Here is a 13,155-nt window from a genome sequence, read left to right on the forward strand (position 1 = left end):
TTCTCTTGTTTCACCCTATAATTTCTTTTATTTGAGTAAGAGGAGTTCTATCCATTTCTCCGGTCTCTGGATGTCCATAAAGATAACTTCTTTTATTGTTTGTGACAGGATCTGTGTGCTTGTGGAGATATGATGTGTGCTTGCTGATATGAATGCCAAGTCACACTCATCCCAGTGCATTGGTTCCCCCTTGTGGCATGTTTATAGGATTAGTGTCAGTTTGGGGCACTTTTTTGTTTAATGTTGATTCAAATGGCCCCCAAATGGCGTATTGTTTAGATGAAAACAGAATGTGTCATGCTAGTAGGCCTACCAGTTGATGATGACATACATGTACAACCATTCAAAAACAAACCTTGATTGCAGCCTGTGGTCGAGTGGGGTATCCCTACGTGTTTTATTGTTGTATAAAACAAATAGATTGTTTAACACAGCACAAATAAACCCATTTTCATGTGAGCTTTGGGACAGCTATCACTCCAGCGAAGATCCTGCACTGGTCCAATGCTTGACATACTGCTAAAAGTATGTTGTTGACAGTTGAGGCTGTGGCGCTCGCATCCCAACGGAAAGATGCATTTGGAGGGGTCCTGGTCACATAAATCTCAATGCCTTTGCTCTGTGAGCCTGTTTTGTCAGATTGAGGTCAAAAAAGACTGAGGAACGCTAAGGACTCGGGGCGAAAACAAGTCTCCTGCAGCTGTAAACACAGCATTGCTCCCTCTCCCAGATTTGCACTCCTTGCGGGGACAGACTCTCCTGGTGAAACACTAACTGAGACACTATTGGCCTAAAAACAGAAAGTGTACAATTCCTGAAGAACTTCAAATAGGACAGAATGCTTTGGAACATTGTATCATTAAATCATCAAAGAAAAGTAATGTCCTTAGGTACATTTGAAAGCAAGCCTGAGTGGATACCTGCTCATAGGAAGAGGAAAGGGTTTGAGTGAGGAGTCTGGGACTTCTCCTTAGCTCCCAGTCCCACCAGTGGGGTAGCATTAGGTAATACACCCATTGACTCATATCTACCTCGCCCAAGACCATTTACCCAAGAAAAATAATGACCTACTGTATGAGGTCATCTGAAACGTTGCGTGTTGCACGTGTAGCTGCTCTGTGCAACCTAATGATCTCCCCCCACACACACACACACACACTTCACAGGTCTCCCCTAAGCAGGCCTGTGATGTGAACCTGCTGCACTGCACTGAGTAATGCCTTCAAGCAGAGAGAAGTCAACATCCCACCTCAGAACTCATTGATGGCAGCGAATGAATCGCCTGTCTCCGATTAGGGAGGGGACACATACACATCATCAGGGGATGAGTCAAGGGATTGCCGTGGGGATGTTTTGAGCAGTGGCCCTTGTCGCAACAGACATCAGGCGCACCAGTGCATTGAGCAGAGACATCTTCATGAAACAGAGTGTGGTCTATTTCTTGCTAGATCACTGTTTTCGTTTTAGGGCTTTGTTTGTTTTGGGGTGACTATGATGCACACAAACATCCCCCCCCCCCGTGTACTCTCAGTTTGAGGTAAGGCATGATAGATTTGGATGCATCATTTCCTGTGGGACTCAGAGTGGAAACAGATGCGGTGAAACATATCTGTGCTTCGCAGACTTCTTTGGGAGAGAAATCTTCAGGTCATGGAGAATAATTAAAGTTCCAGTGAGGAGCAAAGTGCCTGCAGCTGAGCATACACAATTAGCTGCGTTGGCTGCGGCCATTTGTTCGAAGGACAGCGAGACAGGATGGACCGCGGCCAACCCTGATACCCTCTCTCTGCCCACCTCCACCACCAGGCCAAGTGACACGTACTTCACCAGGCCTACCTACTTCTCAGCTCTCCAGCCTGCTTCCAGCATGTTCTCTCCAGCCTGCTTCCAGTATGTTCTCTCCAGCCCTTTTTCATTCCCCTCTTTTTCTCATGTTCCTGTGAGGGAAAATATCTTGGGATGAGAATCAGAGTGGACTGGCTTCCAGCATCCAGACGCCATGCTGATGAAAGGGAAGGCAGCTGGCACAAGCGAGAGTCTCCAAAACAAGCCATTGCTCCCGGTTCTATCTGCTGGATTGGGGGGAGGGGGAGAAGCAAACATAGGCGAGGCAGTTTTGCATGACGGAAAAGGGTCAATATCTCCATAAACAACAGCTTTTACAGGGGCATGAAATCATCTCCTTAACCCCATGTTATCAAAGTCATGCCGAGTTAATCAGAACGGGATCTGTGGGAAATAAACCATATCTCCTTATGAAGGCCATTGGCTGCGTTTGTTTTAGTTTAGAAGTCAACAGGAAGATGTTTAGTGAGGAATCTATGAGGGAACAAATTCATTTGTGGTTAGTAATGAATGAACACTTGGTTCTTAGGTCAGTCAATGTGGATTCACTGAGGAAACCAGCTTACAGTGTGAGAAATATATACATATATATTACACATGGTTTGGGGCTTTTTACTCATTTAAAAAGACGGCATAAGGAATACTTTTGACATGCATAAAAAGTATATTTTCCACTGAGACAGGACATACAGGAAGGCTTGATGTTTAAAATATTTTGCAAGAGCTCATGCATGTTTAGAGACTAAAAGTTGAAGTGGTCAGCTTGGACCTTAGATGATGTCACAAGAAATTTAAAACCTGTTATTCCACTGCTTGGTTGAATTTCCCATTGTCCTACGTAATTAAGAACGACCATTAACCGTATGTTATCTGCACACCTATGAAGTAGATCCATTTTTTTGGCCGTATCACACTTGTATATTAATTCGTCGAACTCGTTGTGAAGTTTAAATGAACTGTCACGTTGCATCCGAGCTGCAGACGTTCAGAACATGGCAACATTGTAGCATATGACGGAGGTGGCTTTTAGCTAGATGGATGGCTAGGCTAGTTATACGTAAAATAGCGATGTTTCAAAGCTAAAGTTCATCAGAATCTTGGGATACGCCCGCTTGACAACGGGAGAGATAGAACTAACGACTGGCCTTTGGCCGTAGCAACCATCCATTTAGAACTAGTAACGGCAGTTTGTCCTGCAAGTTGAGAAATTAGTTGATATGTATCGGAAGAAATTAGTTCTACAAACAAGACAGTTTTAGCGATTAAAACGTTAAAATTGTAACAGGAAATGAACACAACGCAAGTGGCAACAGTGGAATAAGCGGGAATGGACTCCACCGTGGTCTGTTCACAGAAATGAACACCTTACGGACCTCCGCTTCGCGTCGGAAGTGACGTAGCCTAGTTCCCGCCTTGACAAGTGACTTGACAGATTACAGATCGAATTGCCATTTGAATTTTGCAACACAAAGAGTGTGGCAAAGTGCAATGCAATCACGGGGGGGGCTATTTCTTTTCCATTTGAATAAAATGCCTCAAAACGATGGCAAAATAGCCTGGCGGGCCATCCTATATCATTGAAATGCATAGTCTGGCATCGAACCATTCACCTTGCTTAATCCAAAGGGCGGGCAGAGAATTGTCTTTCAAACTGCCTAGGCATGCAATAGGCCAGCGCCACGACCATATCCGCCAGATCCGGGTCGGCAAAACGGCAAATACATCCTTCTTCGAAAGGAATGACTTAAGTGCATTGTGTTGCTCAACTTTCAAAGAAAAGCACAAGTCCAACTTCTCCAAAGTTGACGCCAACGCCGATTCAAACAACTGCTCTTCGTTCGCCATAGCCACCTTCCTTGTTGTTCACCGTCGCAGGACTGTCGTTATCCTGTTAAGCCCGCTTTAAGACTCTAACAAAATAGAGCGCTGTGATTGAATAACATCCACGGTGTCAGCCAATAGAAATCCCTATGGTTTGATACTAGACGTACAGGCTGAGCAAATTAATTTGCCGCCGCTAGGGTGCGTCTAGATTTCTAGGCTAATGGCAAAACGTTTTGCCCAAAATAATCCAAATTGTTTTCAGGCTGGCATTGTCAGTTTTGCCAAATATGTTTTCAAAATGCAATCCTACATTGCACTTTGAATATTAAATTGCAAAATGAATTGACAGTTAAAGGAGCGATTTGTAGGATTGTTACCGAACGTTCTGTAGGCCAAAATCAAAACACTGGTGAACGTTCTCAAGACTACCAGACACGAGCCTCTTCTGGGTTGCCAGATGTAATGAAGACTTAGCTAACGTTAGTTGACCTGCAGCTGCTTTAACATTTCTCCAACCATGACCCAGGTACACATTACGGAAACAGTGAAAACAAAAAATACCTCTCTAACCAACGTAACATATTTAGCTGAATTTAGCAATGCAGATGAAGTTTATCCTAGGCTACCTGTCATGGAGAAATATGACCAGCTCTGCGTCAGACTTGATATTCTTCGTTTGAAGAAGACGACGCCATCTCAGGAAGCTCCTCCGATGTCTACTTAATTTGTTTCTTGTTTTAAGTTTGGAATTTTGCCTGCCTCTCGTAGACGTTCATAACTACAACTGACAGCAAGTTGACAGTTGGCCTTTGCTAATTTGGCAACACAAATAGGAGGACACGCCAGCCCATTATTAATACGCTATTCTAGAATTAATCGTTCAAAACATAAACAAAAATTCCAAGAGATTCCGCCCCGTAACTCATTTTTTTTCATGGGTTTTACAGGGTTTTACAGGTTATAGTAATGTTGTCAAATAAGCCATTACTTCAATTCATCATGTTTCCTTACTCTCTGACAACATATGGTGATTATTTTTGGAATGGTTACAATATATTTTCCATTATTTCCTACATACTGGTCCTTTAAATGATGAAACTGAATATTGAAAATTGAAATGTAAAATGAATTGCCATTTGAATTTTGAGACTGAAGTACCATGGCAAAATGGAATGCAATTCAATCCATGTTTATTCTATTTTTTAACCAAAATTATTCAAATTGATTTTAGGATTGCATTGTCACTTTGCAGATTAAAATACAATTTGTTGGAAATTATTGCAAATTGCAATATTAAATAACATAATGAATTGGCAATTGCATAATGTAATATCTTTTTGAATTGCATATTGCAGATTGCACTCTCATTTGAATTAAGCTACACATACAGTATGCTTCCATAGTTTTACAACCTCGACCGTGCATTAACTTCTGTGAACAGACCACCGTGTCGTCCATTATCCCTTACTTGCATATGACAAACTAACAAGATAAATTGGTCTGTTGATGTCTAAATAAGGTGTAGGGACTTACTCTGGAGCTGAGGTATGTCTCTTGTTTAGATGCTTGTCGTTTGTTTGTCCTACCACCATGCACGCATCTGTCCTCTCTGAGTCACTTTGGGAATGACGTGCGGATAAACTGAGTCCCAGATTAATGAATGCCCCACAGTGTTACTCTCCCACCCCATCAATTCAATGCAGGCCACATGTGCTGGTCTGTGTAATGTGATTTTGAGTAGCAGTGCCACATCATAAATCCCTCGTACCCATGGGTTTTCCGAGGCCTTGAGTGAGTCTTCTGGCTTTGACTGGGCGACATGTGACCGTGCATGTTAAACCTCCATTGTTGCGGTGATCTGGGCCTGCTGACTGGGGTGTGGAAGTCCCAACAGGGAGCCGGTGGAATTGTGCCGCCGTCGGCGTCGCTGCTGGCCAGGCGAACACTCCGAACGTGCCACTGCTGCTGGGGCCAGGGGCAGCTGGGCTGGGCTGAGTTGGGCTGGGCAGGGCTGAAGTGAGCTGACGGCATTTCTGTCTGTTGTAGTGGTCTCACTCTCTCTCTCTTTCTCTCTTTGCACATTCTCAGACCTTTCCCACAGCGTGAGACTGACTAGAGGAAATGGCGTGTCCTCATGGCTTCAAGAACAGTATGCCCCTGAGCTTGACTCTCTCTCTCCCTCCCTCTCTTTCTCTTGCTCTCTCTCTGTCTGACTGTTTCCCTCTCCTCACAATGTCTTCTCCTTGTGAAACTAGGTCAGTTTCTGTGGAATGAAATGAAATCAAATTACTACTGTGAATATAATGAATTAGGTTTAATTCAAATTGTCAGAATCTGTAAATCACACGACACATTCATGTTCATTCAGAATGTTGTTTATCAGACATGACAGTCTTATCAATATTATTGCTATTGTTTTGAGCAGCACAAAAGGATGGTTAAATGGTTAAAAGTAAACTTGTTTAACCAACTTTTAAAGTCCTCCCTGTAAGATATTAATGCATGATTTGTTAATAATTTTTGAATGCATGATTTGTTAAATTGCCTGAATGTTAAATTGTAAGTCAGTGCACCTGATCACTGTTTCATATCTTTAACATCTTCAGCAACTGTCATTAACACCAAATTGTGCTCTGACTGTTTTGCATCCAACTGCAGAGTTAAAGCCTGAGAGGCAAACTGTCGTATTTCTGTGACTCAGTGACACTCAAACCCTCTCCAGTATCTGCTAACGGCAGCACCCCGTGTTGTACCTCATCACACGCTCTAGCCCTTCTACTGTACACACAGTATGTATACATAGCATGGAGAATGCTGTGGTCAGAGTTAATAATACAATACTTCACTCTCCAGTTCAGATGCATATCAGCACAGATGTCCCCTACAAAGATGGGCTTGGTGGAGTTGGGGGTAAATGGGGAACAGAATGTTTTCCATCCCTAAGATGGTCAAATATGTGGGGAGACATGCTAACTCACACGGCATGTTGAGATAAAGTTCCTGAAGGGGAAGTTTGTGCACTTGTGTGCCCTTCAGTGTATGGGTTGCTTCCGGGAGGGAAGGGGAAAACAGTAAACAAAGAGTTTGCCTTGAAGCTGCAGACCTCAATCCAAAAAGGATTTACCTGAAATTGACTCTGGAATTTAAATATCTCCAGGCATTTTTGTTAAAACTTACAACTGAACAACTATGGTCCCGTCTAAGCCTATTTTGTGTGACACTCCGGCCTCATTCGCTGTGTTACATTCTGTTGTGTCTCATCCTGGGGCCTCCTGAAGCCAAATTCACTCATGAATTTCCCAGAGCATAACTTTTTTATCCCATTTTGGTCTGACAGGAAGCAGTCGGGATCTTCCTCGGCCTGAGAGCGCAGAATATTTCTGTAATCAGAATCATCCCCTCCTCGCTAAGGTCTAGAGCTTCTTGCAACATCAGCAGCCCAAATGCTGTCCAGCGGACAAACTAGGGACTTACCCATGGACTGCTCCTGCGTGATGAATGAGTCAGGTCTTGGAAATGCTTGTTGTCTCCGCACTGCTCTTTTCCACTGCATCCTGAGTGTGGCGTTTGATGTATTGTGTGAACCCACCTGTTCCTGCTATCTTTCTGGACTGGCGGAGCCAAAAGCACATGTGGCTGAATGAGGTGTGTGTGTGTGTGTGTGTGTGTGTGTGTGTGTGTGTGTGTGTGTGTGTGTGTGTGTGTGTGTGTGTGTGTGTGTGTGTGTGTGTGTGTGTGTGTGTGTGTGTGTGTGTGTGTGTGTGTGTGTGTGTGTGTGTGTGACAGAGAGGGGCTTGGACAGGCTTTCCCTTCACTTCATTCAGTGTCTGCTTTGCTTTACCAGCTGGACAGTGGATCCCCTCCCTGTGAGCCCCTTAACAAACTATCTCAGCACAGCAGTGAGCCATTAGGTAAAGCAGACAGAGCTGCGCTGGAGAGTTTGCTCCAAACATGCTGGCCTCCAAACACACTGTTTCCGAATGCATTTAAAGAGGACAAAAGAGTGTGTACCCAGTAAACAAAATAAAATCCTGGCGACGTCCCCTAAAGGTCCCCTGGCGAACGTCACCTTCTCAACATTGTGTAGGGTTCCCTTGACGTCCCGCAGACCTCTGTTCGGGAGGTCTAAAAGACGTCCCCGAAACTTTGAGGGGACGTCCTGTAATGGTCACCACGTTATGCGCGCAACGTTTATATTACCGTGATGGTAAAAAAAAAAACATGAAACGTGATTTAGTGGTAGGCTAGTACATCCTGAAGGCTTCATCGCTGCTAGGAGAGAGATTGTCGGAACATGAACATGCATTTACAGAATGACTTGCACTACAACCCTTGATGTCCCCGGTATAACGTTATTGTCGGGTCCTTAGGACGTCTTTGAAATGACCAAATGCAAATGTCATCCGAGGGACCTGACGGTGACGTCCCCAGAAAGTCCTGCACCGGACGTCGCGCAATAACCAAAGGATAATGGTGCATTCAGGGCACTTCGGAATGATAAGGACTGCCCCCATGGCTACTTTGTTTTTCCGACAGCAAGTGTTCATGTGGTTTGCCGTCGGAATGTGTGACAAACACGGACGCCACAACAAAGGTTAAAACATACACTCACTAATCCTAAACAAACAACTGTATTTGCTTAAAATATAGTGTAAGACGCTTGTGAAAGAAAGATATGCAGCTTTCAAGTGACAAAAATGGCAAATTCCCAAGTTCACATTAAAACTGTTGGACATGAAAGGCCACATGGACTACAAACAAACTACAACGTGACGACAAAAGTGATGACGAGCCCCTAACTGGGCAACTCTGTTAGCAAAATCTAGCCCCAGTTTCCGACCTCCCCTGACCGCCTCTGACTCACACATTACGTGACGTGAATGACGCGGAATGATGATGTTTTCACTCGGAAAAAGGTTTTTCCGAAGCCCATGAATGCTAGGCAACTTGCTCAGGACGCCAATAACGTCACTGGAACGTCCACTAGAGAACATGACGTTCGGGACCAATCGGGGACGTCGTGAATGTCCGCATACGGTCCGGGGGACGTCCCGTGTTTGTCGGGTAGACCTCCACATTATGTGGGCTTATACTCACTCTTCACATATTCCTCATACATCATGAAAATGATGCCTATCAATGCTTTCAGTAGATAACATTTCACATTTGCCCATGTTTTGAACATTTGTTATGGCTTCATGAATCACGATTGAACATTTAATATGTTCGGATGTCAAACGCATGTTAATTATGAATTATGAAACATTAGGAAACAGCTTTGTGTTTGAGCAATACATTTTCATCTGTGCTCCATCTCATTTTCCTCAGGCATCTGGCAGGAAGACTGGCAACAGTCCTGTTGCTAAAGACAGAAGGAAATGAAATAAGACGTGCAGTGTGGGGCCAAAGACAATAAATAGTGTGAGAAAATTTGAGGAAAGTAAATGTTTGAAGCAGAAGGACTGATCATCAGAATCGCAGCTATTAGGAGAGCATTGTGAAAGGCCACAGACAGTGCTGCCATATTGTGTCCGGCGAAAAAGTGAAACTGCTAAGACGGCAACAAAGACGGCAAAAAAATCCGATTGTAAGTAGGTCACAGTTTTCGCCCTCCCACATCTGTTTTATTCATAGTATTTGAGCTCACATGCAGTATGGCCCATAAGGCCATTTCAGGCTGAGGATAAACAGCCTGAAATGCTGTGGAGAATAACAATCAAAAAATAGCAGTACTGCAAGGGTTCTTGTTTGGTCATAGCTGAAGAAAAGATATCTAGTGTGAGAGTTGCTGTTCTAGGCATGGATCTGGACAAAAAGTTTCCTCCCACAGCAAAAGCATAGGAGTGCGTCTCAGATTTGAGGGAGATGAGGGTCTGTTTTAGTGTGAATGGCCTTTCGCATACAATTTCCTGTGGAGGGAGAGCATGAGTTAAAACAAATAAAAACAGCAGAGGAACAAACGAAAGCCAGAGCACTTGGCAGAGAGCGGGCCGAGCTTTAGAGCGATCCGTTTAACCGCAGCTCTGACGCCCTGGCCTCTGAGCTCCTCGTATCTTCATGGGTTCATGGAAGACATGTCAGTTTGACATAGCCTTGTCATTACTGGGATTCTGCACACACACAGACACTTAATGGCCAGATAGCACGGGGCCGGAATGCTATGGCGGTTTGAGTGGTCCGTCCAGCAGGTCAAATGTTCTGGAGCGAAAACCAATGAATCTGCGGTGTCCATAAACAACCGCAGGCAGACCTTCTCCCCACACTTTTAATTTAAGGCAATCACAATATCTCAGCTGATTATGACAAACTGCAGAGAAGATCTCAGAAGATGAAGGTAAACACAATAAATCAAATGCCCCATCTACTGTACTCATTACAGTAAGAAAACACATCTTGCCTCCTCTCTGCCTGGAGAGAGTGAGCAGGAGGTGCTCCTCCCTAGCACAGGCGATGAGGCTACTCTTTGTGTTATTAATGAGCGGGCCGTGGAGCTGTGGAGAGTGATTTCAGGCTTAGCTCGGCACCAGTGACGGGTACCCCACCACTGTTTGCTCTGGAGGGGGAGAGGAAACCTAAGACCCAGTGCGATCACCAGCTGTTCTCCTCATCTGGAGAAGAAGTGAGTGAGAGAGTGAGAGAGAATGAGAGAGTGAGGGGAGTGAGTGAGAGAGACAGAGTGAGAGAGGGAGAGAGAGGGTGAGTGAAAGAAAAGGAGAGAGAGAGAGGCATTTGGCCTCCCACCAGATCTCCACACCAAGGGCTGGCTGCATGGAAGAACTCGACTCACTTGTTTCAGACCTTATTCCAACAAGAGCCGGGTGTGGCTCACAAAACAAATCATTTCCATGTTAGAGTTCTGCTCCGTTTGTCTCCCACCCTCTCTCTGAAATTCCCTAATATTTTCTCTCCAACAGCCCCTCATTAGGCCTTCAGAAATACTTCATACAAAGACAGACATGCACTTTTATTCGTTAAAAGAGAATTCTAGGCCAAGTGGTCTGCATAACGAGCCAGTCGTCATGTCTGGGATTGTGACACTGTCAATATTTCACATAAGTTGTGTTTCTCATCCTTCTCTTATATAGTGTCTGTACACTGATGGCATAGAAAACCACATGCCTTTTAGAATTGAGACTGTCATTTTGAGCAAAATATACTGTAACTCATTTTAACATTAAACACAGTTTGGTTTTCATACATGGAAATCTAGTGAATTACTTCAATTTTAAATATTATGTTGTTTTGTATTTGTGTGTCGCTTTGGACAAAGGCGTCTGCTAAATCCATAACCATAACCATAACCACTTGCCAACTTTAATAAATTTAACTGAATTATACTAGCTGACCTGACCTGAGCTGCTGCTATGAAGTGTGCTGTTTTGTATTTTTGTTGATGGATTGTCTACGAAAGTATGTAAGATACAGTATATCTTAGATCCTTATCCATAGAAATTCCATGGTGAGATTTAATGTTAAAAGTACACATCTAGAGAAATACAAATCAAATACCATATTGCAGGTATAACTAACATGAACGTAGTGTTTCATTTGACATGTGTTGTACAGATCACTTTGGAGTAGCCTATTGTATAGGTTGAAATGATGTCCCCAAATGGCTTCCCTGCTGCTGTGCTTAAAGATGGTGTTGACGTTTATTTCTCTGAGATGCTACGTGTGAAACACAGTATTTCGGAGGGAGTACCACTGGCCTAGTTATTGGGGGAGCAGTTGGAGGGAGGAAGGCAATAAATTCACTCACACGGACTAGTCCAAGTCCAATGTCAGGTTTCAGGATAGGCTGAGGGGAGTCAATTGTGCATTGTTCGAATAGCCACTCAGCGGATTCATTACATGACTCAAGGGCCTGTGATAGACTGCCAGACACAAAGCAGACAAGCAAAACGTGCCTTGGGACGGGGACAAGAGATGATGCTGTGTCCAAAATATGAGGGGAAAGTCACAAGACTGGACATAGCACAGAGTATTACCATCTTAAATCAACATAGGTCAAGCTGCATGTGCTCTTAACTGCTGTGTGAGTGATATGATGAATTAACAGAAATGATCCCAAATGGATGTAAGAAGTTGTGGACATAAGGCAAGCCATGGAATGAGGCAATTATACAAGTATACACTATACATGTGTATACTGAAATTGTATAGCACTCTAATTGTGCTTCATTTAAAGCAAATGTCACCTCTGAATGTCAACTGAATCATCAGCTGAATCAACAGCATAATCACAACAGTTTGTAAAGGAAAGTAAACACAGGGCTGATTCTCCCATTCTCTCTCACTCTCTATCCCTCTCCCTCTCTCTCTCGTCTTTTTTTTTTTTTTTTTAAAGTTAACCCACCGCACTTAATTTGAGCAGGAATTAGTGTATCGCGAGACCAGGAGAGAAAGTTTCGTCGGAAAGTGGAGCTGTGGATGAGAGCAGGGGAGCGAATTCAACAGAGACGATGAGAAGGAGTCTGCGAGGGGATTATTTCTCATCATCTTGCTAAATGCACAAACATCTTTGATTATCATTTAATTCAAGCCTCTATCACACCGATACATCAGATTGATCGGAAAGCTGCATGATGGTGTGAGTTACATTGCGTTTGAACGACTACGTCTTCTATTTTGGGACTTAAAAGTGTCCCTTGAAAACGTTTATGCAGCGCAGTGTTTGAAAACAATCGCACATCTTGTTGGTTTGGTCACGAAGGAACAATCTCCTTTCGGAGAAAAGGTACGACACAGCAGGATGTTGCTTTACTGTACTACATTTATTTTCTGTTGTTCGTTACAAGAATTTATGAGCATGCATTTTAGCACAAACTTGGTAAGCGTTTTTACAGTTTAGAACTCTGACGCATATTGTCTTGCAGTGAATGTTCAACTTGGTTAGTTTCAACATCTGAATAAATGCATTTCCTGTAAACAACTATGTTTTTCTTTTTTCAGACTTGGGATCATAGGAACAGGCTACATATTTCATTAAGAAGAGGGATTCTACTCGGTGATATACAGTTTTTTAAAGAGGAGAAGCGCATTTTGAATTTGGAAGGAACATAAAGGCAGTATGTGGCAGGGGTGGCTGCTGAAGTTTACCCTGGGACTTGCAGCGGTCTTGTTGGTCAAAGTCGATGCCCAAGATGTTGGCATTTTAGAAAGCAAGGCTGGTAAATCCGGTGAGCAAAGAGCCAACAGGTCGAAGCGGAGAGGCGGAGGTCAAGATGTTCTCAAAGGGTAGGCTACTTTTTCTTTGCGCGCTCTTAGCAAGTACCCCCCAATACCTCCACCTGCCCCATAAGTCTCATAATTAACCATGACAAGACAGTATGCATCATGCATGACTAACAACTAACATGGTATATATTTGTAATAATAATAATAATAATAATAATAATAATAATAATAATTATCCGATTTAAGATATAAAACAGTGTATTGAGTAGGGTCAATAACTTTGTCACATGAGATATGAAATTATTATGT

General features: G+C 43.4%; 1 protein-coding gene across 1 annotated transcript in view; it reads left to right on the top strand.

Moving 5' to 3' along the window:
* Positions 1 to 12,085: 12,085 nt before the first annotated feature.
* Positions 12,086 to 13,155, top strand: part of fbn1 (fibrillin 1) — a 59,682-nt gene continuing 58,612 nt past the window's right edge. Inside the window, exons 1-2 of the mRNA XM_048263387.1 lie at positions 12,086 to 12,406; positions 12,622 to 12,906. Of these exons, the coding sequence (XP_048119344.1) occupies positions 12,740 to 12,906 (167 nt within the window). The 5' untranslated portion in view covers positions 12,086 to 12,406; positions 12,622 to 12,739. The remainder of the gene's footprint in view (positions 12,407 to 12,621; positions 12,907 to 13,155) is intronic.

The sequence above is a fragment of the Alosa alosa genome, chromosome 14, assembly GCF_017589495.1.
Source record: "Alosa alosa isolate M-15738 ecotype Scorff River chromosome 14, AALO_Geno_1.1, whole genome shotgun sequence".
NCBI classification, from domain to species: domain Eukaryota; kingdom Metazoa; phylum Chordata; class Actinopteri; order Clupeiformes; family Clupeidae; genus Alosa; species Alosa alosa.